The following is a 26,821-nucleotide window of genomic DNA, read 5'->3' on the forward strand; positions in this document are numbered from 1 at the left end:
AGCAAAAACAATCGATTTTGAGTTTTTTTTTTTAAGAAATAAATTAATAAGCTCCTAAAAGTTGATTTAAAAATAATAATTAATAAACAAATTTAATAACTAACAATAATTTTATTTTTTCAAAAGTTATTTTTTACTTAATAGTCGCATTTTATAAAGGCTCAAAATACAAAGTTTTGATTTTTATTTGATTTAATTTGAACACATTCAATTGTATTTTTTTAAATATATTTTAAATTTGCTAGGTATATATTTATTTTTTTTTTAATATTTATTATTTAATTTATTTAATTCACATTAACAATATAATTTTTATACGTTTTACTTTTTTATTTTATTTATTTTTTGCCATTTCTTTTGTACATTCAATAAATTCTTTTTTTTTTTTGCACTTCGCCGATCACAACATCCATAATCGTTTGTTTACAACTTTATTTGTTTTAACATTCAATAATTTTTATAATAATAATAATAATAATAATTATAAATTTTTTGAGCAATTATTAAAAACAAAAAATTCAATTATTTGAATTATTGCTCGATTTTCATTTTCTTTATTATTTTATTAATTATTATTAAAATAATATAATTTTTTTGATATATTTTGAATTGAGAAATATATGCTTCTGCTCTTATGATGATGTTTCGTTATTTTTCTTTTTTTTTTAATTTTTTGCTGTTAAAATGGTGACAAATTCTGAAACAAAAAAATTATCGTTGTTTTAGAATTTTATTTACCAAACAATAGAAAAAAGACAAAAATATTGCCATTGCCAGATAATCAAGAATATTTATCGTCTTCTTCTTTCAGAATTTCCAAATTACACGTGGAACATAGTAAATTGGAAGTTGTGCCTAGTATTGAATCCATGAGCACTTCCGCTATGAACATTTTGCTGACGCTCTACAATTTTTTTTTCGGAAAATATGAGAATTTCTCTCATCACAAGATTAAAGATGTAAGCCAAAAAATATTACCTTCAGAAATATTTGGGCCTGTTCATGTAAGTAGTTTCGTCAGTTTACAGATATTTCATTAGTCCGCACTAGGTTCGCTTGTTCAAGGCAAAATGAAAATTATATATTAAAAGAAACAAGATGATAATAATCCGCGAATAACTTGCACAAAATAATGAGACAAATCGATACAGGATATTTGCTTTGTATATACATATTAGTATTTTCAATGTTCTTCCAGTAAAATAAAAGAACTTCAATCCTTAAGGAAATAATCCTGTCTATATATATTCAATAAAAAACATTTTTATTTTTCATGAAGGAAATTAAAAATATTTATCCATTGTTTAGTTCAGGAAGTAATCACAAAGATTACGAAAAAAACTCAAGCTGTTACGAAACGTACATACTTAAAATTTAAATGTATTAACATAAGAAAATTAAAAATTTATTTATATATTCAAAATGAGCATTTTTGTGAACTATTCCATTTATGGAGTTGAATAAAATATTAAACCGTTTTTTTACCTAATAAAAATATTTTTAGAAAAATCTTTGTTTACTTATAAATAATAATAATTATATATAATTATTCTATAAATAAATTTAATCAGTTGAATATATTTAAGCCTCTAATTACAAAATATAAAAGGCTTTTATTATTCATATATATATAATTATTATTAAAGTAATAATGCCTATATATATCATTTATGGGTAGTTGTCTTTACCGTCCGATGTTCTTGTGCGATATACCCTCTGATATCTCAAAAAAACTATACGAATTAGAAAGCTGCTCTTTTATGCAATTAAATTTTATCTCAAAGGCTGAGATAAAGAAAACAAACGATAATTCAACAGAAAAAGCAAAAGCGTTTTTTTCTCTAAGAAACGTCTTTTTTTTTGCAAAACAAAAAACCTGGATCTTGACAAAGCTATCGAACTGGCTGATGTTTCACAACCATGACAGATATCTGCGATGAATACGACGTACAATTGCAGAATTCAAGATCATAACAGACTCAACGCTCGAATATACAGACTTATTTAGTTGAAGATTATAGATTGACTTTTGAACCATCGCAATATTTTCTCAAATTTTGCTTGTCTCTTTCTCAACAAAATTTTAGTCTCACGAAGTTCAACTTTGGCGAAAACACATTGCCAGGCGGGGTGCCAAAAATTCATTCGAGGCACTCAATATTTGCAACAAAGATGCAATCCCGAATGTCTACCGAATGCGACGAGTTCTGACAGTTTTGCTTGTGACATCAGCGACGAATGAACGCTTCTTTTCAACGGAGCGTCGTCTCAAAAGATACCTTAGATCATTTAAGCTCGCAGAGTTAACATTTTGACGTAATGAAATGTTCTCTTTCACGAAAAAAGGATTTATTGTTCTTATTGACTTTGAACCCCTCCCTTAGATAATTCCTGCACACGGGCCTGAGTACAGTTGTTATTTTCAACGGGTTTTTCGTCTCGTATTTAATAACAAGAATCATAATTAATGAATACTAATAAATTGGTATTATTAAATACAGTGAATTATAATTATAATATATTATGTATGACTGTCTCTATATTATTCAAACGTTATTTGATTTTGGTGATGAAATAATTACCAGTTTACTGTAGGTATGTGTATGTCAACCTAGTCATTAATTTCCATGCTATTTATAAATTTTCATATAACAGGGTTGGTTAATTTTTTTTTCTGATTCCTATTTTCTTTTATGGGGGGTGAGTTTTGTTCCCGAAATTGATGTTTTCATGAAAAATTGCTACTGCCTCCTTATGGAACTACTCTTAGACCATTAAGTACATAAACTGACCATCGCCTATCTTTCCGTAAAGTGAGAGGTATGCCAACATTTGTGGTAATTGCTTGGGTCAGCTATAGGGATATTTATCAAAAAGCATACATTGAATGTCAAATTTTCATATCACAAAATGTTTTACATAGAACATCGTGATTTCACTGAACTTTTTCGCTTCTTGACTTAAAAAAATACTTATCACTTATCATTTTACATTTTTTCTCACAAATCTACAATGGCAAGTAAAACAACAAAACTTTGCTTTGACATTTCTACACAGCCGTCATGATGGATTTGACCCAAGCAATTACATCAAATGTTGGCACGCTTAAAATCCTTTGACGCGCCTCAGTCTATGTAACTTAAGGCTCTAAGGGACTACTTCATATTAGGTATATAAATTATAGATGAAATTGAGCTTCTGAGGTCTACTAAAAAAAGCTTAACTGCACCTAAGGTCTTAAAGAATCATTTGCACATTGAAAGCTACACATAATAATTTCACTTCCAATGGACATAAATCAACGTAAGAGCAACCATTCAGCAGAATACCTATATTTGAAAATTGAAATTCAAAAAAGGAATATTTACCTTCGTAATTCACCATACCATCACCATCTAAATCAGCTTCACGAATCATATCGTCTACTTCTTCTTCTGACAATTTTTCACCTAAATTTGTCATAACATGACGTAATTCATTCGATGATATTAGGCCATCGTTGTTTTTATCAAATACTCTGCAAAAAAGAATTTATGAATGAATTGTATCAATGGTAGGTTTAAATTCGATTTAATTCAAGTTTCTATCATTATATACAAAATAATATAGCAAGGTAATTTTTGGTCAATTTTTAATATTACAAGTTTAAGTCAGCCTTTTTTTAAAGTTATCTTAAATCAAAACCTGTTAAAGTTGTGAAAAGTACAGATTTAATTTAATTAACAATATTGTATTGTATTGTCAAATTAGTATGAGGCCTAAAATGCTAGATTGCCAAAGATGTACAGGAAAGCATTCTTATGTACTTAAGGCTCCTCTACTGCCTTTTAGTACAGGGAGGCCCATTTGTATACATTGTCATTGATAAATACATCTCTAGAAATTGGCGCGTTTTATTCAAAGTTTTAAATCCTTCATTTTATAGCTACCATTTTTAATGTTCCTTCTTTTCACCGGACTGTCACTAGTTATGATTTCAAGATATCAACTCCAAACCATTCTGTTGATAATCCAGCTATAGAGAAAAGGGATTCAATAAACTCTCGTAACAAATAAAGTATTGCAAAACTACAAGATCTGAGAATAGCCCCATTTTTTACTGGTGCAAAAATGCAAAAAGTTTTATTTAATTTCATTCGATAAGACAGGTATAAGATATTTCTACGTACATTCCCTTCTACTAAGAATAATTTGCACTGTTAAGTATTGGAATGTTTGAATTTCATTTTTATTTTTACCTGAATGCTTCACGTAATTCATCTTCACCATCAGCACCTTTCATTTTTTTCGACATCATTTGTAAAAATTCATTAAATTCTATAGTACCGTTACCATCTTGATCTACTTCATTTACCATATCTCTTAATTCAGTTTCTAAAAATGGTTCAATTTAATAACATGGTAACATCACTTGACCTGCACTAAATCTGACATCACTTTATCACTAATAAAAATATATATAGGTATGATAAAAATAAATTTATATAGAAACCTGTTGGTCGTTGTCCTAAGGAGCGCATTACTACACCTAATTCAGCCATTGTAATGGTACCATCTTCATCTTTATCAAATAACATAAATGCCTCCTTAAATTCTGCTACTTGATCTTCTGTCAGGCCATATTCAGACTGAAACAAACAGAAACATTTTTATAAAAATAAGTGAAATATCAAAAATTTTCACTTGGATTAATTGACCAATCTCGAGTAAGGCGTGCGAACCTTTCAAAACTGATCAAAATATTTATATAATGGCAAGTATCAGCCCCACTGTTTTGGTCCAAAAGTCCAAACTGGTGTAAAGACTTGGTTGTACAGTGAAATCATGTTCTGGATTGACATTTTTGGCCGACTCTCCTTCAGCCAGTACATCTTTCTGAATTTTAGAAGGCGTCCCTCCTTCTTTTTCTCTACAAAGGCTTTCCACCGAAGCTTGGCATTAGGCATCATACCAAGATATTTTGCTTCATTGTCAGTATCAGGAATCACTTTGTCATTGAGATAAGCCGGTATGTAGTCAATCATTTTGTTGATGGAATCGATATGTACCGACTAAGACTCATTCATTTTCATAAGAAGTTTTCATTTTCATAATCAATAAAGCGTGATTGATGCAATATCGCCGTTGCTCATTGTGTGTTCTTAGAGCACCTACACCTAAGTACTACGCACCCACAATTTTTTTACTTGCTGTAAATAAGTCTAAAAAACGTATATAAGTTTTGTACGTAAAATGTTATTTCATTTAAAACGAGTTAGTAAATAACAAAAAACTTTTATAATAATGTTCTCATGGAACGAGATTGGAATATACAATATTATGAAACAATACAGATTTTTTTAGGTTTTAACATTTTATTTGAGGTAATGTTGCTAGATTTTCAGTGTTTCCATATAAAATGAGGGACAAGAATATCCGTTATTCAATTTTTCTCATATGTTTTCTTAATATATCTCTATGCTCTTGTTGGATAATGTTTTATGGCAACTATTATTAGCAAAGTTTGTTAACATTTATTTAAATTTATTTGAAAAAAAGTGTTATCAAGGGAGAATACGATATACCGTTTAAAACAGATCTTTTCACCAAAAACGTAAAGAATTATGGGTTATTTTTTCGAAGAAACAGACAAATCCCATCACATTACATAAACAGAAAAAAATTTCAAAAATCAATTTTCAAACTTGAAGAATTTGCTGTATTCAAGTCAAAAACTGTTTCGTTTTCAAAAGTAACACTATAGCTAAACTAGTTCGAAGGAATATGGACTCCGCTACTGATAGAAATAAACATTTAACTATTAGTTCAATTAAAGCATAAACTATTTAATAATTTTCATGTTGAAATACATAATAAAATTGGCACAGGTGTTTCGAATTGTTTCGATTCGAGAAAGAAAATAGAAAAGCATTAATTATAAATTCGTTCATATGTACTTGTTGTACAAACGAAATGAATGAATAATCAATTTGTTATTTTATATATAGAAAATTCGAATAGTCGAAGATTCCGCTGCAAAATCAGTGCATTCATAGCATGGTTAATCAAACTCTTATTAACGCCCGAACAAAAAAAAGGGGTGTTATAAGTTTGACCGCTATGTGTGTGTGTGTGTCTGTGTGTTTGTCTGTCTGTGGCATCGTAGCGCCTGAACGTATGAACCGATTTTTTTTTGGTTTCATTTTAAAGGTAATTTAACGGAGAGTGTTCTTAGCTATGTTTCAAGTGCGAGCTTAGGTTTCCGTACCCGAAACAAACTAAAAAATTGGTGATGATCTTCAAATTCGATTCAGTTTGGAAAAGGCATGACATATGAATTTGAATGAATGGTCAAATAAACCTGGTTCAATTCATTTGAAAAAGTGAAACGGTAAAATAATTCGGTAATTTAAAACAAATAATTCAAAAGAACAAAGTCAACTCAGATATTTTAATTTCAATTAAAATATGTCCAAAAACTTGTCCGAAAAAGTGATAGCTCTCTAAGTATCCTTTTCATCTCATTTGATGTCCTAGACCATCACTTTGATATTGATTTAAGAAGGAGTGTTATAAGTTTAAAGTGTTTGTGTGTGCGTTCGTGTATTTCTCAGAGGCATCGTAGTTCCTAAGCGATCGAACCGATTTGATTGAGAATATTTTATAGCTAAGTTTCCAAAAATCGATTTACAGGGAATAAATCGAATTTGTCGGGGGTTTTTTAATTTTGTAAATTTCACTTGTAATTAAAAGTTTTTCTGGACACTTTTAAATCGACACTTTGTTAAAAGTGTATTCCCCTATTCATAAACGTTAAAATAAGAGTTTGATTAACCACGTTATGAATGAAATCAGTCTGCAGCGTGATCATAGACTATAAAATTATAATTGGAAAAATAAAATCGAAGAAACTAACTAATAATTAAAAAAATTATAATATAAACAAAATTTGTTTATTAAGTACATAAAAAAAAAAAAAAAACAAATAAATAAAATAAATGTTCATAAAAATAAAACTTACAGATTGTATTCTAGTTTCTAAATTGGACGTAAGCCTTCGTAGACGTGAATATTCTTTTCCATAACGTTCGTTATAATCAGTGGACATTTTTTAAATAACCTTAGCGTAAAAAATTAAAGATCATAAATAATAATAAATAGAAATAATAAGAATTAAAATTAATCAATTAAAAAATAATTTTTGAAAAAAATTTAATTTTAATTTGAGTTTTTTATAGTTGATTTTTCATTTCTATTCAGAAATATTTTGTAATTTTTCTTTTTATAAAAAATTCATTCATATTTTTCTACAGATTTCTATGACAAATTATATACTCAATGATTTCAAATATCCAACCTTAAGGCGCAAACATGTGGAAATGAATTGCAATATTTTTTTCATTTTATAGTAGAATTATTTTGAATTAAAAAAGCAATCTGTACAATATTAAAAATAAATGAGAAATGCGTGGTATTTATACCATGTGTATATGAAATATATCATAGTATATTAAGTTTAGTCCCAAGTCTCTAAAGCTTAAATATATTGATGCTACGAACAAAATTTTGGTGTAGGTGTTTATAAAATCACCTAATTAGCCCATTTCCGGTTGTCTGTCTGTCTGTCGCCTGTGTGTCGTCTGTTTGTCGTCTGTCTGTCGTTTGTCTGTCGTCTGTCTGTCTGTCCGTCTTTCATCACGATAACTCAAAAACGAAAAAAGTTATCAATGTAAAATTTTTACAGCGTGCTCAGTACATAAAAAGTGAGGTCGAATTCGTAAATGGGCAACATAGGCCGTACGATTCGAAGTCACCAGTATAGTTTTTATTATTTTAGTGATAACTACTTAGAATTCGAATCCAGCAGCCGTCATCAATTTTTTTTCTTTTAAATTTATTAAATTACATCAAATTTTGGATTATTATCTGTACCTACAGGTAGGATGCACACTACTAAACGCAACCGCTACGGCCAGCCAGACGGCCCAATTGCTAAAATTCTTTTTTTCGCGACGTTGCGAGCTCCTATACTATATGAACAAAACGCAGAATTATTATAGTATTGTGGCCAGAGTTAAAACTAATGAATGGTAGAAAAGGGATGAGGTTAAATGAGAAGAAAGTTATATAGTTACATTTTTGTGACGTCAGCATTTTTCTGTAGTTGTTTACAGTTATTACAGATATATGTCTGACAGCCATATAAACCATACATGAAGGAAAACTTATCACATAGAAAAACAAATAGTTATACAAACAGATAACTAGATAACTTGGATATTGCCTGTTATGTAACAGCGTAGCGCATGAGAATATGATTTCAGAGAAGTGTAATTTTGTTGATTAGTGACTAGAAATATAGCAAGGAACATTTTATACGTTTATACATCTATTCTATCCCTAACGGTTTAACAAAAGCAAAACTCAAAATTTTAACATTTCTGTAAAACATTTAAATTTTTTAAGCATCATAGCCCAAAAACTATAACGTACGGAGCTGTCGGTTGGCTTCAATTTTTTCAAATGTAATATACTTTCAAAATGATAGTAGCAATAAATGTCAAAGGCTCATAGTTTTAATTGAACTGCACAACGGAAAACGCAGGTAGCCTAGCTTTTTTTTGCATTCAATCTTAGTCCGGGACTATTTCAGTTCTTCTTTCAGCTCTCTAATAGGATAAAAATCATTTAAATAAATTCATTAAAATACCACGGTAATTAGTACTGAATCTTATTTATTTATTAGATATACATAAGAGCTGACTGACCAGCCCAGTTCTAACCCCTAACTGACTGACAATCGTAACTGTTATTTATATGCAATATACTGTATAAAAATTTTCAGATTTAGTAAATTCATTTAAATACCACCGAAATCGCAACCGTTTCGATAGCATATACCTGACTCCTGTTCTATCGTTTGCTTGCCTGACCGCAGTATGTGTGTGTACACAACTACTATAACCAATATTCAAATGATCAGCATTAGTAAATTCAACGAATTTTTGTTGGCCTGGCTCTTAATCCATAACACATGTATTAAGTTTAGGACGATGTAAGATCATAATTGTATCGTAACTTTTTCAATTGGTTTCAACTGGCAATAGTAATAATCATAATAATAATCATGAAATTCACCAAGAATAAAATAATATCGTGTCATATAGAAGAAGTAAATAAACATAAGCAAAAGAGATATGTTGCCAACAGCAAAGTAATTTATACGAAATGTTTTATTATTAAAAACTTAAACTTTGTTCCAAATTATAAATATTATTTTCCCTACAATTTAAATTAAGTGCTATTTACCATGTTTTTATTATGATCCGCTTTTTTTATTTACAAAATTGAATGTTAATAATATTTTCTCTAACTTTTTATTAAAAAAATTTTCTCAATGTTATACAGCAAAAAAACTACTAGTTCTAAGAATTATTATACCATGTATGTGGAATATAACAAGGTATACTAAGTTTAGTCTCAAGTTTGTAACGCTTTAAACTATTGATGCTATGAATAAAATTTTGGTATATAATTTTGTGTTCATAAAATCACCTAAATAGTCCATTTCCGGTTGTCTGTCTGTCGTCTGCCCGTCTGTCATCACGATTACTCAAAAACGAAATGAGGTATCAAGTTGAAATTTTTATAGCGTGCTTAGGACGTAAAAAGTTAGATCGAGTTCGTAAATGAGCAACATAGGGCAATTGGGTGTTGGGTCCGTAGGACCCATCTTGTAAACCGTTAGAGATAGAACAAAAATTTAAAAGTAAAAAATGTTCCTTATCAAAAACTAAACAACTTTTGTTTGGAACATTTTTTCGTAAACATCACTGTTTACCCGTGAGAGCGCATATTATGCGCAAACTGTAGTATTATATGGGTATATCAGTTATATGTGTGTGACATGTATGTATGTGTAATGTGACAGAGTAATCAACACTGTCTATGGTATTTCAACAATTAACTCAGTCAGTTGTTAGTTTTCACTTGTTTTAATATGGTAATAAGTAAAGATGTTCTCCGCTCAAGAAATTTTCTGTTCTATACATGCTAGAAAGATTGGATTTTTTCTAATCAACTTAAACTAAAGCTAAATTAATAGAAAAGTTCGGGAAATTTCATTTTTCACAAATCAACCCCCCGGAAAATCGTTTTATTTTTATTTTCCGGCGAGGGGGGGTATTTGCGTTTCAGAAAAAAGTAATTTGAGACATGTTTCGATGCTTTTAACTCACTTTAAAAATGGCATATACCAAAAATTATAATTTAGGTATAAAATGAAAATGTTATACACATTTGTGACAGAAAGTAAACCTTGATTAAATAAATTCCGGGAAATAAACGTCACATTAAAAAAAAATTACTTTTATAATAAAATTCTGTGTATGTGTACCAAAAATTTAAATTATATAATTAACCATACAAATAAATTGTTTTACTTTTTGTGAATGAAAATCATAATTAATTTTCAAAATAAATTTTAATTGAAATTTTGATTTAAAACAAAAACGTGTGTCATTTACACAAAATTTTCTGAATGAAAATATACATACCTACCGACATAGGTATACAACGTACATAATAAAACAGTTATTCATTAAACGTATTATAATTAATTTCATTTCTTTACCTTCGAGAGTAAGGTATATATTACAGAAAGTTTATAAAATATTGAAGGTGATTATACAAATACTAATTCACCGTTTATTTACCTTTTTTAAAATACGTAGTTTAAAACATTATTTTCCTATTGTCTTTCTATTCTAAATAATTCCTTATCTCGCTTAGAAAAAATTAAAAAATGGTATTCTTTAATCTAAAAGTATAAATTATTTAAAAAAATTTGAAACGCCACATCCATCCACTTACAGATAGTGTGCGCTACTAATCTTTCGTGTTTGTATTGGGAAACCAAAGGCTATTAGTGTTGGTCCCGAATGGGTTTCGTATGCATTTAGAGGTCCCATCGAACAAGAAGTGTATTTCGACGTATTTTGACCTGTTGAATCTGAATTTTCAACTTGTTCATCGCTATTTTATTCTACATAAAAAACAAACATTTATTGTTTTTATTCTTCTTGATAAGACCAATAGAATCGAAGATATGGCTCGGATGCAATAAATCAAATTTTAATAGATAATTATGAAAAAATAAAAAAGGCTCTTCAACTAGAAAAAATTTGCAATTTTCCCATATATAATTATGTCGGGTTTTCTTTCGCTTAGAGCTCGCTTTCGACTTATAAACTAATAGCGGGTCGGAAAAATCATAAAACTGAATACTTACAATCGTATTACCTTCGTTTCTATTGCATAAAACGTATTTTTATGTGTATAGCTTTAAAATATAGACACATACCTTTAAAATGAGTTCTTTAACGTACAAAAATATCAATTGGTTAATCTAGGGACGTTTCAAACCAAACGCCGCGCGATGACCTTGTGCGATATCATTTTTGTTAATAATTTTAACCATATCTCCGGTTATATTGGTCGTATTAAGACGAATAAAAAATATATATTTGTTTTTCAAGTAAAATAAAATTGTTTACTAACTTTTCAATAGTTTAGGAGATATGGCCGTATAAACAATTAATTTGTTTATAACAAATTTGTCCCCACTCTGAGCGATGAGCAAGTTGAAAATTCGAATTAAGCGGATCAAAATACACTCCTTGCTCGGTAAGACTTGTAAATCCATACGAAAACCAGTCAGCGCCTACACTATATCTTCCACTTAAGCTGTGAGTTGGGGCAGATGTTGTATAACACGTACAAACGTTTGGTTTTATTTTGTTGAACAAAGTATTGATTGCCAGATAATTGGATTATCTACTTTGAATACTTTATAAACTCTATGTAAATATAGTTGAAATAATAATTTGTATCTATGCTATGACCTAAATGTTCATATTTTAATTAAGATTCGTCATTAATTTGTTTAAATAAACAATATAATTTATATTTTATAAGCAAATTGTTTAATTTTTTTTATGTAGATATTCAATTTCTTTTTAATTAGTTGGTAATTCATCACATACAAACAGGTACAATATTATAATGAACAATAAATATGTATATATAAACAAGATGAGTCTGAACAAAATGATCAATACTCAATAATCAAAGGGGCAATCAGATACAAATACGAAATATGTCCTCGGAAACGTTCCTTTTCAGAGCTACGCCAGAAACTTTACACGTCATTTCCCATACATGCTCAAATCAAAGGATTTTTGAAAAATATCTCAACAATTGTTAGTTTATGTTGAGTTAGTCCGGAAGCATTTCTGGCCACATATTTTTCACACCAAAATGCTTGATTCGCTGTTCGGCTTACTTGATTATATTGACCGTTAGTTTAGATACACCCAATATCTGCATGAAGTATTTTATTATGAAATATTTAATTATTTCTTTTACAGTTAATTTAATTTTATTATTAAATTGTTATTCTCGCTTTTATTGATACAAAATATTAATAAACAAAAAATTTAATTAATAAGTTATTTCTTTTTTTTTTTTTAGTATTATTTAATTAATATTCTAGAATATGATAATTAAATTTTGGACTAATTATAATATGTAGTCATAATACAACAACTGAAACATATTGATGTTTATGAAAATGGTTTTAATAAAATAGTTTTTAGTAAACAAAAAATATCTTTGTTTTCCTTTTTTAAAATATTCTTAATACTGAGTGGACCATTTTAGTCGATGAGTTGAAAAATCTTCCAGGGTACTTAAATAAAATTCATGAAACATGAAACTGAAAGTGTAATTTTTTGTTTGATCTCTAATACTAACAAGTGAAAACAAACATGGGCTGAGTAAATTGTTGAAAGATAACAATTGGGCTGAGTAAGTTGTGTAAAGAATGTGTTGAATATCAGTCCTTGCATTATTTTATTTTAAATTAGGCGAGAGTAAAAAACTAACACAATTATGAGGGCCATTTATTTAGTTTCCGAAAATTTTATCGAATTTTTGTTTGTTTTTCGAGAATAATTTCCAACCCCACTAGTTAAAGCTACCTGTAAATTTTCATTTTTCTCTTTGATAAAATCGAGAAAATCGCAAAAACAAATTTTGTTTTGGAATTTGATGAAACTCGTTGGATGGGGTAATTTTGATCCAAAAAGTATAAAAATCAGGTTAATTTAGTGATTGGATGCAGAGTTTTTGAGATATCGCAATATTTTGATCGATTTTAGTCCGTATCTCAAAAGCTAATCGACCAATCGTCAAATGCACCCGATTTTTGTACTTTTTGGGTCAAAATTACCTTATATAATGAGTTTTGTCAAAATTGGAGGCTAAAAAAATTTTTCGATTTTTTACAATTTTTTTAAGGGGTACGTACCCCTTTGATAAAATCGAGAAAATCGCAAAAAATATTTTTGTATTGGAATTTGATGAAACTCGGTGGATGGGGTAATTTTAATCCAAAAAGTATAAAAATCAGGTTAATTTAGTGATTGGATGCAGAGTTTCTGAGATATCGCAATATTTTGATCGATTTTAGTCCGTATCTCAAAAGCTATTCGACCAATCGTCAAATGCACCCGATTTTTGTACTTTTTGGTTCAAAATTACCTTATATAATGAGTTTTGTCAAAATTGGAGGCTAAAAAAATTTTTCGATTTTTACAATTTTTTTAAGGGGTACCCCTTTGAAAAAATCGAAAAAATCGCAAAAAATATTTTTGTATTGGAATTTGATGAAACTCGGTGGATGGGGTAATTTTGACCCAAAAAGTATAAAAATCAGGTTAATTTAATGATTGGACTTAACTAAGATTTGTTATAGCATAGCTGCCTCCAAAACTACAGAAACTAAATTTCATCTAATATGATGGGAGTATACTTATTTAATAAAAGAATTTATTTTTAATCAGTGTCAATTTTTCGATTGCGTATGCTTAGTTAATAAACATTATTCCAAAAATAGTTGACGAAATTGATGCCAAAACAAATTTTTACCACAAACAATCATAATAGTTGTCATAGAATTTCTTTTTCATTTTAAAATATTAAAACTGTATTACGTAATACCAACAACATACAGTACACACTACACACCCACGTATACACTTGCACATGTGAAAAAATTATCATTTTTAAAATTCTTTGTGTATTGTCTGATGCGGTGAATTAACAATAAAGTGTTTTTCTTTTTGTATTGTGTCGTTGCCAAATTATTTGTGAAATCATAAACATATAGAATTTTCTATCTAGTAAATGTATTTTTTAAAAAGAAAAGTCAGCCATTTTTATGTTTATGTGATTTTAATGAGGTTTTTATTTATTCAACGAATTGCCAAATAGATTAATTTTTTTAAAGCGTTTCTCTAACTGATATTGCTAAAAGTCATATCTCTGTATGAAGATAGGTATCTGTGGCCGAGGCATGGCCACGGGGTCCACACATTCATTTCTATAATTTTTAGCTTTTTATGTTGTAATCAGTGGTTGATTTAGGCTTAGGCACGCGAAGTATGGGCTTAGGGAGACTGCCGATGAATATACTACTGTGCCCAAAAAATAAGTGACATTGTATTTATTTTGAAAATTCTTTATTTATTCTTCCAAATCAATTTCATCCCCTTCAAAGTTATCCCCTGTCGATACAATGCACTTATGCCAACGGATTTTTCAATCTTCGAAACACTGGTTGTAATCACTTTCTGGATTGGCTTCAGTTCCGTCTTCGCTGCGGCTTGAATCTCCTCTATCGTATCAGAACGGTGTCCCCGGAGCGGTCTTTTGAGTTTGCTGAACAGCCAGAAATCACACGGCGCCAGATAAGGTGAATACGGTGGTTGCGGAACGATATGGATTGAGTTTTTGACGAAATGATCACGAATTATGAGTGCAGTAGGGGATGGTGCATTATCGTTGTGTAAAAACCATGAATTGTCTTACCACAATTCCGGCTTTTTTATTCGGATAGCGTTACGCAAATGACGCATAACGTTCAAATAATATTCCTTGTTGACTGTTTGGCCGGGCGGAAGGAATTCATAATGCACAACAAACGCGCGCAGTTTAAATTCAAATGTCACCATAATTTTTGGACACAGTATTACATGTACATTTCGCTAGGATGCAACATACCTAGGGCGCTATCGCAATTAAATCTATCACTGGCTGTAATCGAAATATAATATTTTCCACCTAATAATAAAAGAAACGGTATAAGGTCAAACTTCATCCATATGATAGCCCGATATATTTTTTATGAAATTTTATTGATTTATAAACACGCCTATCATAGTTTTTCTATCGAAAAGTGTTCATGGCTATTTTTAACTAAATTAATTTTAATCAATTATTTCTGTTAGCAGTTTTTGCTGGCAAGCCTATATCATTATTTTTGTAATTAAATTATTTTTTTCCTAATACCAATTTCAAAAAAATCTCAAAAAACAACATATTTTGAAAGTTTTTTTATAATTTTCACTTGGAATGAATGAAAACAAATAAAAAAAAAACTTTTTAATAGAAAGTTAATCCATATATATATATGATGTAAGAGCAGGGCAGATTTAGGGTTGAAATTATTTTTATCTTATTTTCAACATTGATGATGAATATTGCTATAACTTCATGAATGTAGATGAAAAATAAGAATGAAATTTTTCGATATGTGCCTTGGTTTTCGAAATATCGAAAGCTGAATAATTCAACAATATTTTCAATTTTCGGTATTTTCAAAATAACGCCAGATATCGGAAAATTTTATTCTTACTTTTCGTCTTATATCGTCAAGTTATAATATAATTTATCATCAATCCTCTACTACCGTGCTCATACCTCCTTAAGTAAATAATTACTTAAAAATACAAAATATTTTCTGAATTTATTGGAATTAACGAACGTGTTTAGTAGTGGACAAATTTTGAAACTCAAATTGAATAAAATTTTTCACACACTTTACTTGGAAAAATTCCACAAATCACACAATTCACTTCACAGTAAAAAACTACAAACATATATATGAACATACAACTTTTAATGAAAAAATAATTAAATTATTTCATAAACAATCGTCGCTCGAATAAAAATTTTAAAAAATATTTATATAAAGTCCACATATTTAATAAATAATTTGATAAAATATTTTTTTAATAAAAAAAAAAACCATTACCTAATAAAATTTCACTTTCATGTGAGTCAATGATATTGTTTTAGTTAATTTTTTTTTAATTTAATATTTTATTAAAAATACAATATTGTTTTTGTTTAATTAAAATTAAAAAACGCACGTTCTTCTATAAATAAAATAAAACTATAAACATATTAAAATAAAACTGTCTTTAAACACTTATATTTTATAAATTAAAAATTTAATCTTAAAATATTTAATTGGCAAGTCGTATTAAATTATCATTCATGCTCGTTTCTTATTCAGAATTCACAACATTTTAAAATATAATCAGAGATAGGCATATGTATTTTTTTTTTATAAATATGATGGCTGAATCATGTTATAAGACAATCATTGTACAGTGTGTGTTGTATCAAATGTACTATCAATCCTCAGATCATTTAAAATTTTACATATTCCCATTTCATTTTTGCATCAATTAATAAAAAAATTATTTTAAAAAAATCAAAAAACACGACTAAAGTTAAATATAAACTGAAAGAAAAAAGGTCAAACAGTTTAAAAAAGCGGTTTAATTTGAGCCGGAGTAGATTTTAATGGGTAACGACTGTTAAAGTCGCTATGTGAACTGCTGGACTTGTATTAATTCTTTTCAGTTTATATTTAACTGATATTTAACTAATTTGCTTAAGAATCATCGAAATCGGCCCATGCGTTTGGTATATATTAGGATCACATACACATTTTTTTCACAATATTTCGTCTGGTGGTCGCCATATTTAATTTTCATTACTGCCATATCTTCAGTAGCACTCTCAAGGTTAATACAAATCGATAGACGTTAGAATCATTAAAATCGCCTACATTCTTTTTCACAATATGGTGTCTGGTGGTCGCGGTGTTGAATTTTCATTACTGCCATATCTTCAGTAGCAGTTTTAAGGTTACGAAAAATCGATTGACGCCAGAATCATCAAAATCGGCCTAGGCATTTGGTCTCTAGTGTATCACATAGGAACACACATATATTCTTTTTCACCATATGGCATCTGGTAGTCGACATATAGAATTTTCAATAAAAACCCCTACACGGAAAATTATACATCGAAGTATATTTTAAGAAGAAGGATATACATACAAATCGTTCGAAAATTTTATGCTCGATAAATTTAAACTGAAATTATTTTTCTCTAGAATGTACAGTTTGCGAGTAAATTGGAAAAAATTATGGAAAAAGCGTTGATTTTTCCCAAATCATCCTTTTATTCTGTCTAAATGAAAATAACATGAAACAGTTACTTTTATGGGGGTAATAATAGCATATAATTAAAAATTTGTTAATTTAATGCGGTGTTTTTAGGGTTCCGTACCCAAGAGTTATCAACGGAGCCAGAGACACAAATAATTACTCTGAAATTCAGATATAGATCATATCGATAAATATTTGTACACACCGTACTTTAATAAATTATTTAAAACATATACTTTTATAAAATAAAATACAACAACAACAGCATTGACAATCAATGATTGGACAAAAGTAAAAGAACGACCTTTATTTTAATGGTTTATTGCTTAAAAAGTAACTGCAATTTTAATTCCATATTAATACAGATACCATACAGTACTATTAATAATACTACACTATACGTATGTATTATAGTGTGTAGTCATTTCAAGTAAAGGTAACTCAACTAGTTATAGATCGTGAACCCAGAATGAAATGAAATTACTATGATTATTATTGTCTAATATGGAAAATGGATAAAAAGGTACGATTGGTAACATAGTCCATTGAAAAGTTACATTTGGGATTGCAAAATAATTCAATCAATTTAAACATGACAAGTGAAAACAAACAATTGACTGAGTTAATTGTTGAAATACCATGTACACACAGTGTTGATTATGCAATCGTTTTTTTTACGTCATGTAAATAAAAAAAGATAGCCTCTCTTAGATAGTCACACATACATACATGTCAAACGCAAAATTTGCGCCCTCACGAGTAAACAGTGATTTATACGAAAAAATGTTTCAAGCAAAAGTTGTTTATTTTTTTTATAAGGAACATTTTTTTCATTTAAATTTTTGTACTGTCTCTAACGGTATACAAGATCCAATTGATCTATGTTGCTCATTTACGAACTCGATCTCACATTTTACGTCCTAAGCACGCTATAAAAATTGCAGCTTGATATCTCTTTTCATTTTTGAGTTATCGTGGTCACAGACGACAGACAGACAGACAGGCGGACAACCGAAAATTGAATAATGATTTAATTTTATGAACGACTATGCTAAAATTTTGTTCGAAGCATCAATATTTTCAAGCGTTACAAACTTTGGACCAAACTTAGTATATCTTCATATATATACATGGTATAAAAAGGTTATGAACGTTGCATCAAATTAGGTATTTATGTTTACGAAAAAATGTTTTAAATAAAAGTTGTTTATCCTCTTCAACCATCATTACAGTGCCATCTTTAGTTTCATGGAGTCGCGAAATAATGTGTCATATTTCTTTGTTGCTAAATATATTTTGATCAATCGTCCAAATGGCAGACAAAAACAAACAAATCGCTTCATTATGGACTCACGGTCAGTTACAAGTTGTGAAGTTGTAAGTAGTTTGTTAATAAACTTCTTAACATATTGTGTTTTGTAACAATATTTAACATTATAATATCATATTATGTTTTACAAGGTGTATGAAGCTTTATGAGCATTATGTAACAAAATTATTGCAAAACCTGCGAAACAAAAATTAACGACGTTCACTAAAACGGGCGTTTTCTAGGTAGACGTGTATACATCTTGAAATCACGAATATACAGTATGTTCACTGATCGAGTTATCAAGAGGATAAAGGACAAATTTTTTAAAATTTAAGACAAAAAGTCATTTTTTGTGAAAATCCATGCTTGTCAAGACCGTAGGGTTATATATTCCACATACCAAATTTTTATAAGATTGCATGGTGTCCAGTAATTAACAAATCACAAAGATCATCATACTTTTTATCAATCCTACATCTTCTATTTCCTTGGTAGAGGAGAACTTGAGAACTTTAGCATGCGAACTGATGGTGCTGTGACGAAAATAAAATTGTTTACTTGAAAAAGATATATAATGTTTAAAATTTACTCATTGCCCGGTGGAATGAATAATTTTATGTTAAAATGAGTAATAGCTTACATTTTTTTTTTAAACTTTTGATTTCTCTCGTTGTCGTGTAATTAAGGTGGGGTAATCAACGAAAGTGGGGACTCTCATTTTTACAAGAGTTATTTTTTTGATGAATCATCCAATTATTATTAATCTATAATAATAATGGTTATCACATCTGACTAGACATATTATTTATTAAAAAATTAAAAATCAATAAGCATGTTTTTAAATCGTTCACGGTTTTTGAGTCACTGATGTTGTAAAAACAATAAATTATTTAGGAAAATCATAATAGAATGGTTTTTTTGATTTAATATTTTATAATTTATTTTCTTGGTTTTTTCTGTAACAAAATTTAACTACGACTTGTTTCGTATGTGGGATTTTTAACAGTTTTCCACGTAGGGCATGTCTTTTTTGATTGTATTAAGGACAGGGTCATACACCCTAAAAATAGAACAAAGTTTTTAAAGGTATATGTTGAAACCATATTCGAAAACCATTTTTTTCCTCTAAAATCTGTAATAATTTCTGTAAATTCTGAAATCCTTTACACGTAAGGTTACCTATTCTTTGTACATTAAACTTAATCAAATATCAATTTTCAGTTTTTCAGGAGATTCTACGCCAATTTTGCGAAAAGAAGATACTGAAATCATAGCCATCCTTACGGGACGGGGGATCTTCCCCCAATAATTTTCAACTTTTTTGAAAATATAACAAAAATGGAAATAAATTATTTTACTTCTTTTCGTTCGGAAATATATTCTTATCTTTGAATGCTAACGGCTTTTAAACGAAACAAAAAAAGACAATATACAAAAACTAATGGTAATTGATTTGAGAAATTTGGTACTTACTAAATTTATTGTAACGGTTAAGTCGTGCTGTTGTCTGGATCCTTTTTTGGGTTTTTTCACTGGCTTAACCAGAGCGACTGTAGCGATCTCTCTTGCTTGGGGAGCTGCTTTAGCCGGTGCTGTTTTAACTTGACCTTTTTGTGCGGTTGGTTTTTGATTTGGTTTTTGTGGACCTTTTCCTTGAACACATTGCTGACCTGGTTTGGCCGCTTTTTGTCCTGATGTACCTTTTTGGTTAACATGACCACTTCCATCGGCTGGCTTGTTACGAGCCTATAAATTATGAAACAAAAATTATTATCGGTACACTCTATAGAAATTTAAATAATTCGTAGGTACTACATAATTTTAAACTATTTGCGCTAATTTTTGTAAATAAAAGCGATTTTTTTACTGTTCTAGATGCTGCGCAACTGCAACTAAATTTGTATCGTTTTATTTCTAAAAATAAAATTACTAAATTTATTTAGATCATTCGGTGATGAATTGTTGGACATAACTGAATGTTGATAATGATTTCCTGTGAGATAATTTGTATACCTTGTGTATATGTTAAATACTGTTATTAATCCACAGTACGTATAAATTTATAGGTACAGGTGTAATTTTTTATTGATACTATATACAGAGTGTTCTGTTATTGATAGCAGAAAATTATACCATTAAATTATGCTTATCGAGACAAATGGAAACGCTTTTTACCAAATTTTGATTTGAGCGGGATATGTGGATATGGGAAAAATAGAATGATTTGTGAATTCACAGACCTATCAAACTCATTAAATTAGTTGGTGTCACTTTAGAATATAGAGGGGACTATCATAAAACAACAATTGATTGTAAATTGATTTAATTGGGAAGCGAGCGCTAAAAAATAGTTATTTACAAAGAAAACGAAAAAAAATTATACATATTTATCAAATTATTTCACCAATACAGAGACACTTAGATGTGGGAGGTATCAAATTATATATTAATATAGATACGTGGTGGATTAAATTGTATCTTAATATTAGTACATACACTGTAGACATATATTGTTTGATTTTAAGTGAAATAAAAATTTTGGTGCCTATCTAACCAAAATAAAAAAATTTTAGCATGCGGTATATTTTCAAAAATTTTAAATTCTCTTACGAAAATAAAAACTTAATTTCAAGCCACAAATCATTATTAGATAAAGTCACAATACAATTTTTATACTGTAAGCATTCGTTATATGCAGAACCGATTTCAGTGCCGTTAGCAGAGATACTTAAAACTTAATTTTTATTTAAAAATAAACCTGTATTTGTATCAAAGTTGAAGTTGACCGAACATAAAATTTTTCAGATAAGCAACCTGCCTATAAACTTTCTTCACATGAATATGAAATAGAAAGCCTAAACAATTTAAATTCCTGCTTTGTTTTGATAATGGTGTGTACATTACATTTCCATGTCGTATATATTATATATGCTATATAAATAACATGCATGTGAATACTATTGCATATATCATGTTATTAAAGGTGGTAACTAATAATATTCTATTTGGAAATGTAAATATTTGTATTGATAATAGCTGAACTATTAAATATTGATTAGTATGACTAAATTATAATATTTCTTTGTAATTGAATTTTAATTAAAAAACATAATTAAGGTTAATGACAATAATTTAGCCTTTGATTGACATTTGACTTGTTTGGTGAGAGTTCTTTCTTACTAATTCATAACGATAAACTTTATATTTGAGATTTCAAATTGGACTGCTCATCATCCTTTTTGTAAAACACAGGTCCGTAACTATGAAACCCACTAATTTTGGATCATTTTTCCAGCTGCAATGTCTGTTTTTCGCTAACTATCATTTATGTGCTTAATTCCGGGACCATGACTCCACATTATTGAAACCTATTAGAGCCAGGTTAATTTTGATCACAAATTTGAAAAGTATGACCAAAATTTAGTACGATTACATGCTTGGTTTATCAAAATTGGATAAAATTTGGATGTGATAGAGCAAAATTAAATTTTTTGTTTTAAACCCAACCCAACCCAACCTAACAGTTAAAAAATATATAATTTCGGTATATAAATTCGATTTTGTTCATAACACAGGCAAATTTGATCCGATCTTATTGGAATTTTTTTTGAAACCCACTAATTTTGGGCCATTCTTTTCAGCTGTGATGTCAATTTTTCGCTAGATATCACTTTTGTGCTTAATTCTGGGACCAGGATTCCACATTCATGAAATCTATTAGAGCTTGGTTAATTTTGATCACAAAAATGAAAAGTATGACTCAAATTTAGTAGGATTACATACCTCGTTTATCAAGATTGGATAAAATTTGGATGTGATAGAGCAAAATTAAATTTTTTGGATTCTGATGACGTCATAAAGTTAAAAAATTCGACTTTTTTGATAACACAGGCAAATTTGATTACCGGGTTGGCAAAATTTTATTCAAATTATGAATCTATCGCATTGTTTACCGTGGCTACCCTCTGACGTACATATTCGTTCGCACACTTGCAATAAATAATGTTTAACAACTGTTAGTAATTGGTAGACAATTTATGATGAGAAAATATATAAAATATGTAAATATACTTTAATTTTAATATATTTAAATAATAAATTAATGAATTTTATTATGACATTACTTCTGTTGAATGTTTTTTAGTGGATTATATTATATAAAATGAACGTGAGATAATATAAAATTTTAAACACGGTGATAAAATAAAGCTAATATAGCTTTTGTAATATTTATACAGAAAAATGAACGGGGTTTTTTTTTGCACAAGATGTGAAGTCAAAACATCGTGTACAAAAAACACGTATTCTATAGGATACGGCACGTAAAACAACCATGAACCCTAACTTAAGTTGCTGAGGTGATGTGGATCACCCCCTCTCATTTCTTCCAAACTCCCGAAAAAGGGTAACATGGTTTGATTGATATAAGTCGCGAAGGGAAGGGAGGATATATCAGCTAGCGTTACGTAACATTTAGGGAACTCGTTTGCCAAGGAGTAGAAATTTTTTCAATAGATTGATGATAAATTTAATTTTTTATGTGGGCTTTTTTGCCCTATAAAACAATGTAGCAAAATAGCATTTCGCGCTTAGAGTTAAGTGAAAAAAACAATTTCAAAATTACAACTTTAGTATCGCCTAGCTCCCAAAAGAAGCCAACACAGTCCAGTCCAGTCCTGTTTGGATACTTATCTGATAGACCGTTGCAAAGACACTCACATACTAATTGAAAATATAAATAAATTTTACATCTTTGTGTATTTTCAAAATGAGAAAATTAATTAATTGAAACACTTGAAATGAAAATATGAATAAAGTTGATATAAAAGAGCTTTTTGTCTCTGCTTCGACTATTTATATGAAAATATTCTTTTGAAAAACTTTGTTAATAAATATAAATTTCAGTTTACAAAAACTAAGTTTTGATAAATTAATTATTTAGAGGGTTTTCAGAAAGTAAGGCCTTTAAATAAAAAATTACTAATGTGAATGTTGTTATACTGGAAGGAATAAAAATTACTCCAAGCTAAAATTTTACCGACGGATTTCTTATAAATCTCTTAAATCCTGTTTGAATTATTGTTTCGTTTACTGTATATCGGATCGAAAAACATTTAAAGGCTTTCTTTTATATTTTTTACTTTTTATTTCATTATAGAGACTATTACATCTATATTCTTGATTGACCAAACTTCCCCTTTTCAAAAACCCACGTTCGTATAATTCAAGTTGAAAGGTATGAGAGTTTTTGTATTTTAGAATGTAACTATTAAACAAAATTGTTTTATTTTTCACATGCAAAATTTTAGAATTTATAAATCATTCCAAATTTCTAAAAAAAAAAAAATTTGCATCACACTACGGTAAATTTTGTAGCAATAATACTAAAATTATCTAAATCTAATCAAAAAATTTTAAAAATATTATTATGATAATAAAATTTTGAAAAGGTTGAAACAAGGCATCATAAAAAAAATATTGTTATTTTCTAGTGTTCTAGTGTTTCTTGGATAAAGTGTGTTTCGTTTGTATTTTGACGAGTGTTTACCTGACTGATACTCCTAAAACTACTTGTGCTAGCACTCCTGGCCTATAAAATAAAATATTAGAAAAAATTTGTGTGTAGAAGTTGTTAAAGAATTTATTAGTCTAGGTGCATAATATTAAAACCATTTTATAAAGAAAGCTGCAATTACAAACTAAAATCGATAAACACTATCACTTATTTATTTATCGCGACTGTATAATTTATGGTTCAGGATGTTTTAAGCTTTGCTCTTACATTTTATTAACTGCAAATTGGTCAGCCAATTTGATATTGGGAGAGTTTATTAGCTATTTTATCCAAAATTTTAATGGATTTTTAATACAAACTTCGAATTGCTATACTTTTTTGTGTGTTGTATTGGTTTTAAATTGCTTTTCAAAAATAAAAGCAGGTGTACTGTTTAGTGAAAGTCGTACCATTAAAACGGATCTATAAATACCAATGTTTAAACGGACACCCGACGCGACGTTTTGCTTAACGATTCCTCTTTCAATTCTATTTTTAAATAGATTTTTGGCAAATTATTTGTAATATCTTTTGGTACTAAACTCGCAGATAATCAATTGAAGGCTATAAATTATTTACTCAATAAAAAAAGCCTAAAATTGTAGTTCAAGTGTTTTAAGAAACCTATTTTGGAAATGAATTCTTATAAGAACAAAAATGCAATTGGTTCCTCTACATACGAAAAAATCTATAAAAAATATCTTAATTTTTTTCTTCAATTTTTCAATTGGAGCGTTTGCCTATTTATTTTTCATGGTTTTAACCATTTGCTCCCTAGCTAAAAGGAAGAAAAAACATATGTTGTAAAAATAAATGGAAAATGTTTTAGAGTAATAATTGTGAAAATGGTTTTTTATTGTCACGTTTTAACAACTATTTTAAGAGCCATTTAATTTTTCTATGTGATAAACCTAAGATGATTTTTTTAAATAAAAAAAAAAGTTATATATATTTTCTTTTTTATTAATCTATTGCGGCGCGGTGCGCCGACTACAAGAAACGGAAATTGAACTTTATATGATCGTTAAACAAATAAAATTATGTCAACACAATAAGTTTTGAAAGCGTCGTGATTTCATATTTTTAAAGTTCCGTAACTAAAAAGAAAAAAAGAATGCTTGCAACCCAACTTGTATTGACAAGACAGAAATGGTCTGAGTACAATCGCAGGCGTTTCGAAGATTTTATATCACTTTCAAGGCGGCAGGCATGCTAAACTCCCTGAGCCAAGCAGTGTATCACGACTACTGCAGGAGCTGTCACAGTGTTTAGGAGGAGGAGACAATGTCTCATCTTTTCTGTCACTGCCCAGGTCTTGTCATGAGGAGATGGACTTACTTGAGCCAGCCTCTCTTTGACGACCTCTCCGATCTGGAGTCCGTCGTCGTCAAAGCTCTCCTTCTTTTGTTAAACAGCTCCAATTGGTTAATGGAGTAGTGGCCGGGGGATGGGCCAACCCTTTTTCGGTATCACAACGGGCTCTATGGTCTAAGTGTGCCCCATCCCAGGACAGCCACTCTAAGCTAACCTAACCTAACTTGTATTGAGTATTGATTTGTGGTGTAAAATACAGAGCACCTAATTTCCCACTTTGGCACCTAATTAGCACCTTAAAATTATGTAATTTTGGCATTTTTTAAATGCGATTTCCGAAGGTAGGTACTTTGCGTTGTTGGCGTAACACAGCTGGTACAAATGCTGTTTAAAGGAATCCCAAAAATTTATATAAGCGATGTTATGACCTATTTTTCGGATTAAATATCTACTCTCTGCTCCAAAATTGACAATTTCACGACAACATGTTAATCCAGCAAAAATTTATTCGATTATCATATGGAACCATCTACTGGTTGTTTAAGCACGCACTTATCGGATTTCATTTATACAGATGTCAACCATAACCTTTATTGGTTATATGTTTTTATACCCGCATAGAGAATAAAAATTAATAACTTAAATGAATAATTTCCGAAATATTTTCAATAATAATTTCCCTAAATGTGCTTGCTTAAACTTTTGCAAATTTAAATTTTTTGTTTGGCATACTTTTTGTTACAAGTCATGCAATAAAAATAATTAATTTCGGAAATGAGATTTTTTTAGATTTAAGCTGTTTTTATATTCGTTGGTGACACACGAATAAAAACAGTTATGTGTTTGATATTAGTAGGTAAGTAAGTATCATCTACATGAATCGTGTACATGAAATAAAGATGCATTTTCTACAATTTTATTTCGGTTTTTTTTACATGGTTATTTTGGTGTAGAAATGATGTCACAATCAGTGAGACCAGGTATTTTAGAAAACAAATTGATTTGAGTGTTCATGATTTACCCGAGAAATTTTTCGGATACGGAACCTCTCGATAAACTCGCATTTGAAACGTAAAACTAAGAACACTCCTCATTAAATTACTTTTCAAATGAAACAAAAAAATCCAAAACCAGTTAATCTGTTTAGGTGCTACGATGTCACAGGCAGACAGATAACATAGCGGTCAAAGTTATAACACCAACTTTTTTTTGGTTAGGGGGTTAATAGAAACCCTGTAATTATTCAAAACCATACTGTGCTGATTATATAGTCGAATCGTTTTACAAATATTGGCG

General features: G+C 29.1%; 1 protein-coding gene across 5 annotated transcripts in view; it reads right to left on the minus strand.

Moving 5' to 3' along the window:
- Window positions 1–599: 599 nt before the first annotated feature.
- LOC123291955 (neo-calmodulin-like) overlaps window positions 600–26,821 on the minus strand; it is a 136,972-nt gene continuing 110,750 nt past the window's right edge. Inside the window, exons 2-7 of one of the 5 annotated variants that reach the window (XM_044872429.1) lie at window positions 24,206–24,247; window positions 20,131–20,403; window positions 4,493–4,628; window positions 4,239–4,374; window positions 3,369–3,517; window positions 600–697 (exon numbers count right to left, since the gene is read on the minus strand). In XM_044872429.1, the coding sequence (XP_044728364.1) occupies window positions 666–697; window positions 3,369–3,517; window positions 4,239–4,374; window positions 4,493–4,628; window positions 20,131–20,403; window positions 24,206–24,247 (768 nt within the window). In that variant the 3' untranslated portion in view covers window positions 600–665. Of the gene's footprint in view, window positions 698–978; window positions 1,120–3,368; window positions 3,518–4,238; window positions 4,375–4,492; window positions 4,629–7,000; window positions 7,100–15,920; window positions 16,042–20,130; window positions 20,404–24,205; window positions 24,248–26,821 lie in introns of those variants that run through there. The other 4 variants (XM_044872432.1, XM_044872428.1, XM_044872430.1 and 1 more) reach the window with 4 other exon arrangements.

This window comes from Chrysoperla carnea, chromosome 2 (genome assembly GCF_905475395.1).
Source record: "Chrysoperla carnea chromosome 2, inChrCarn1.1, whole genome shotgun sequence".
Taxonomy (NCBI): Eukaryota; Metazoa; Arthropoda; class Insecta; order Neuroptera; family Chrysopidae; genus Chrysoperla; species Chrysoperla carnea.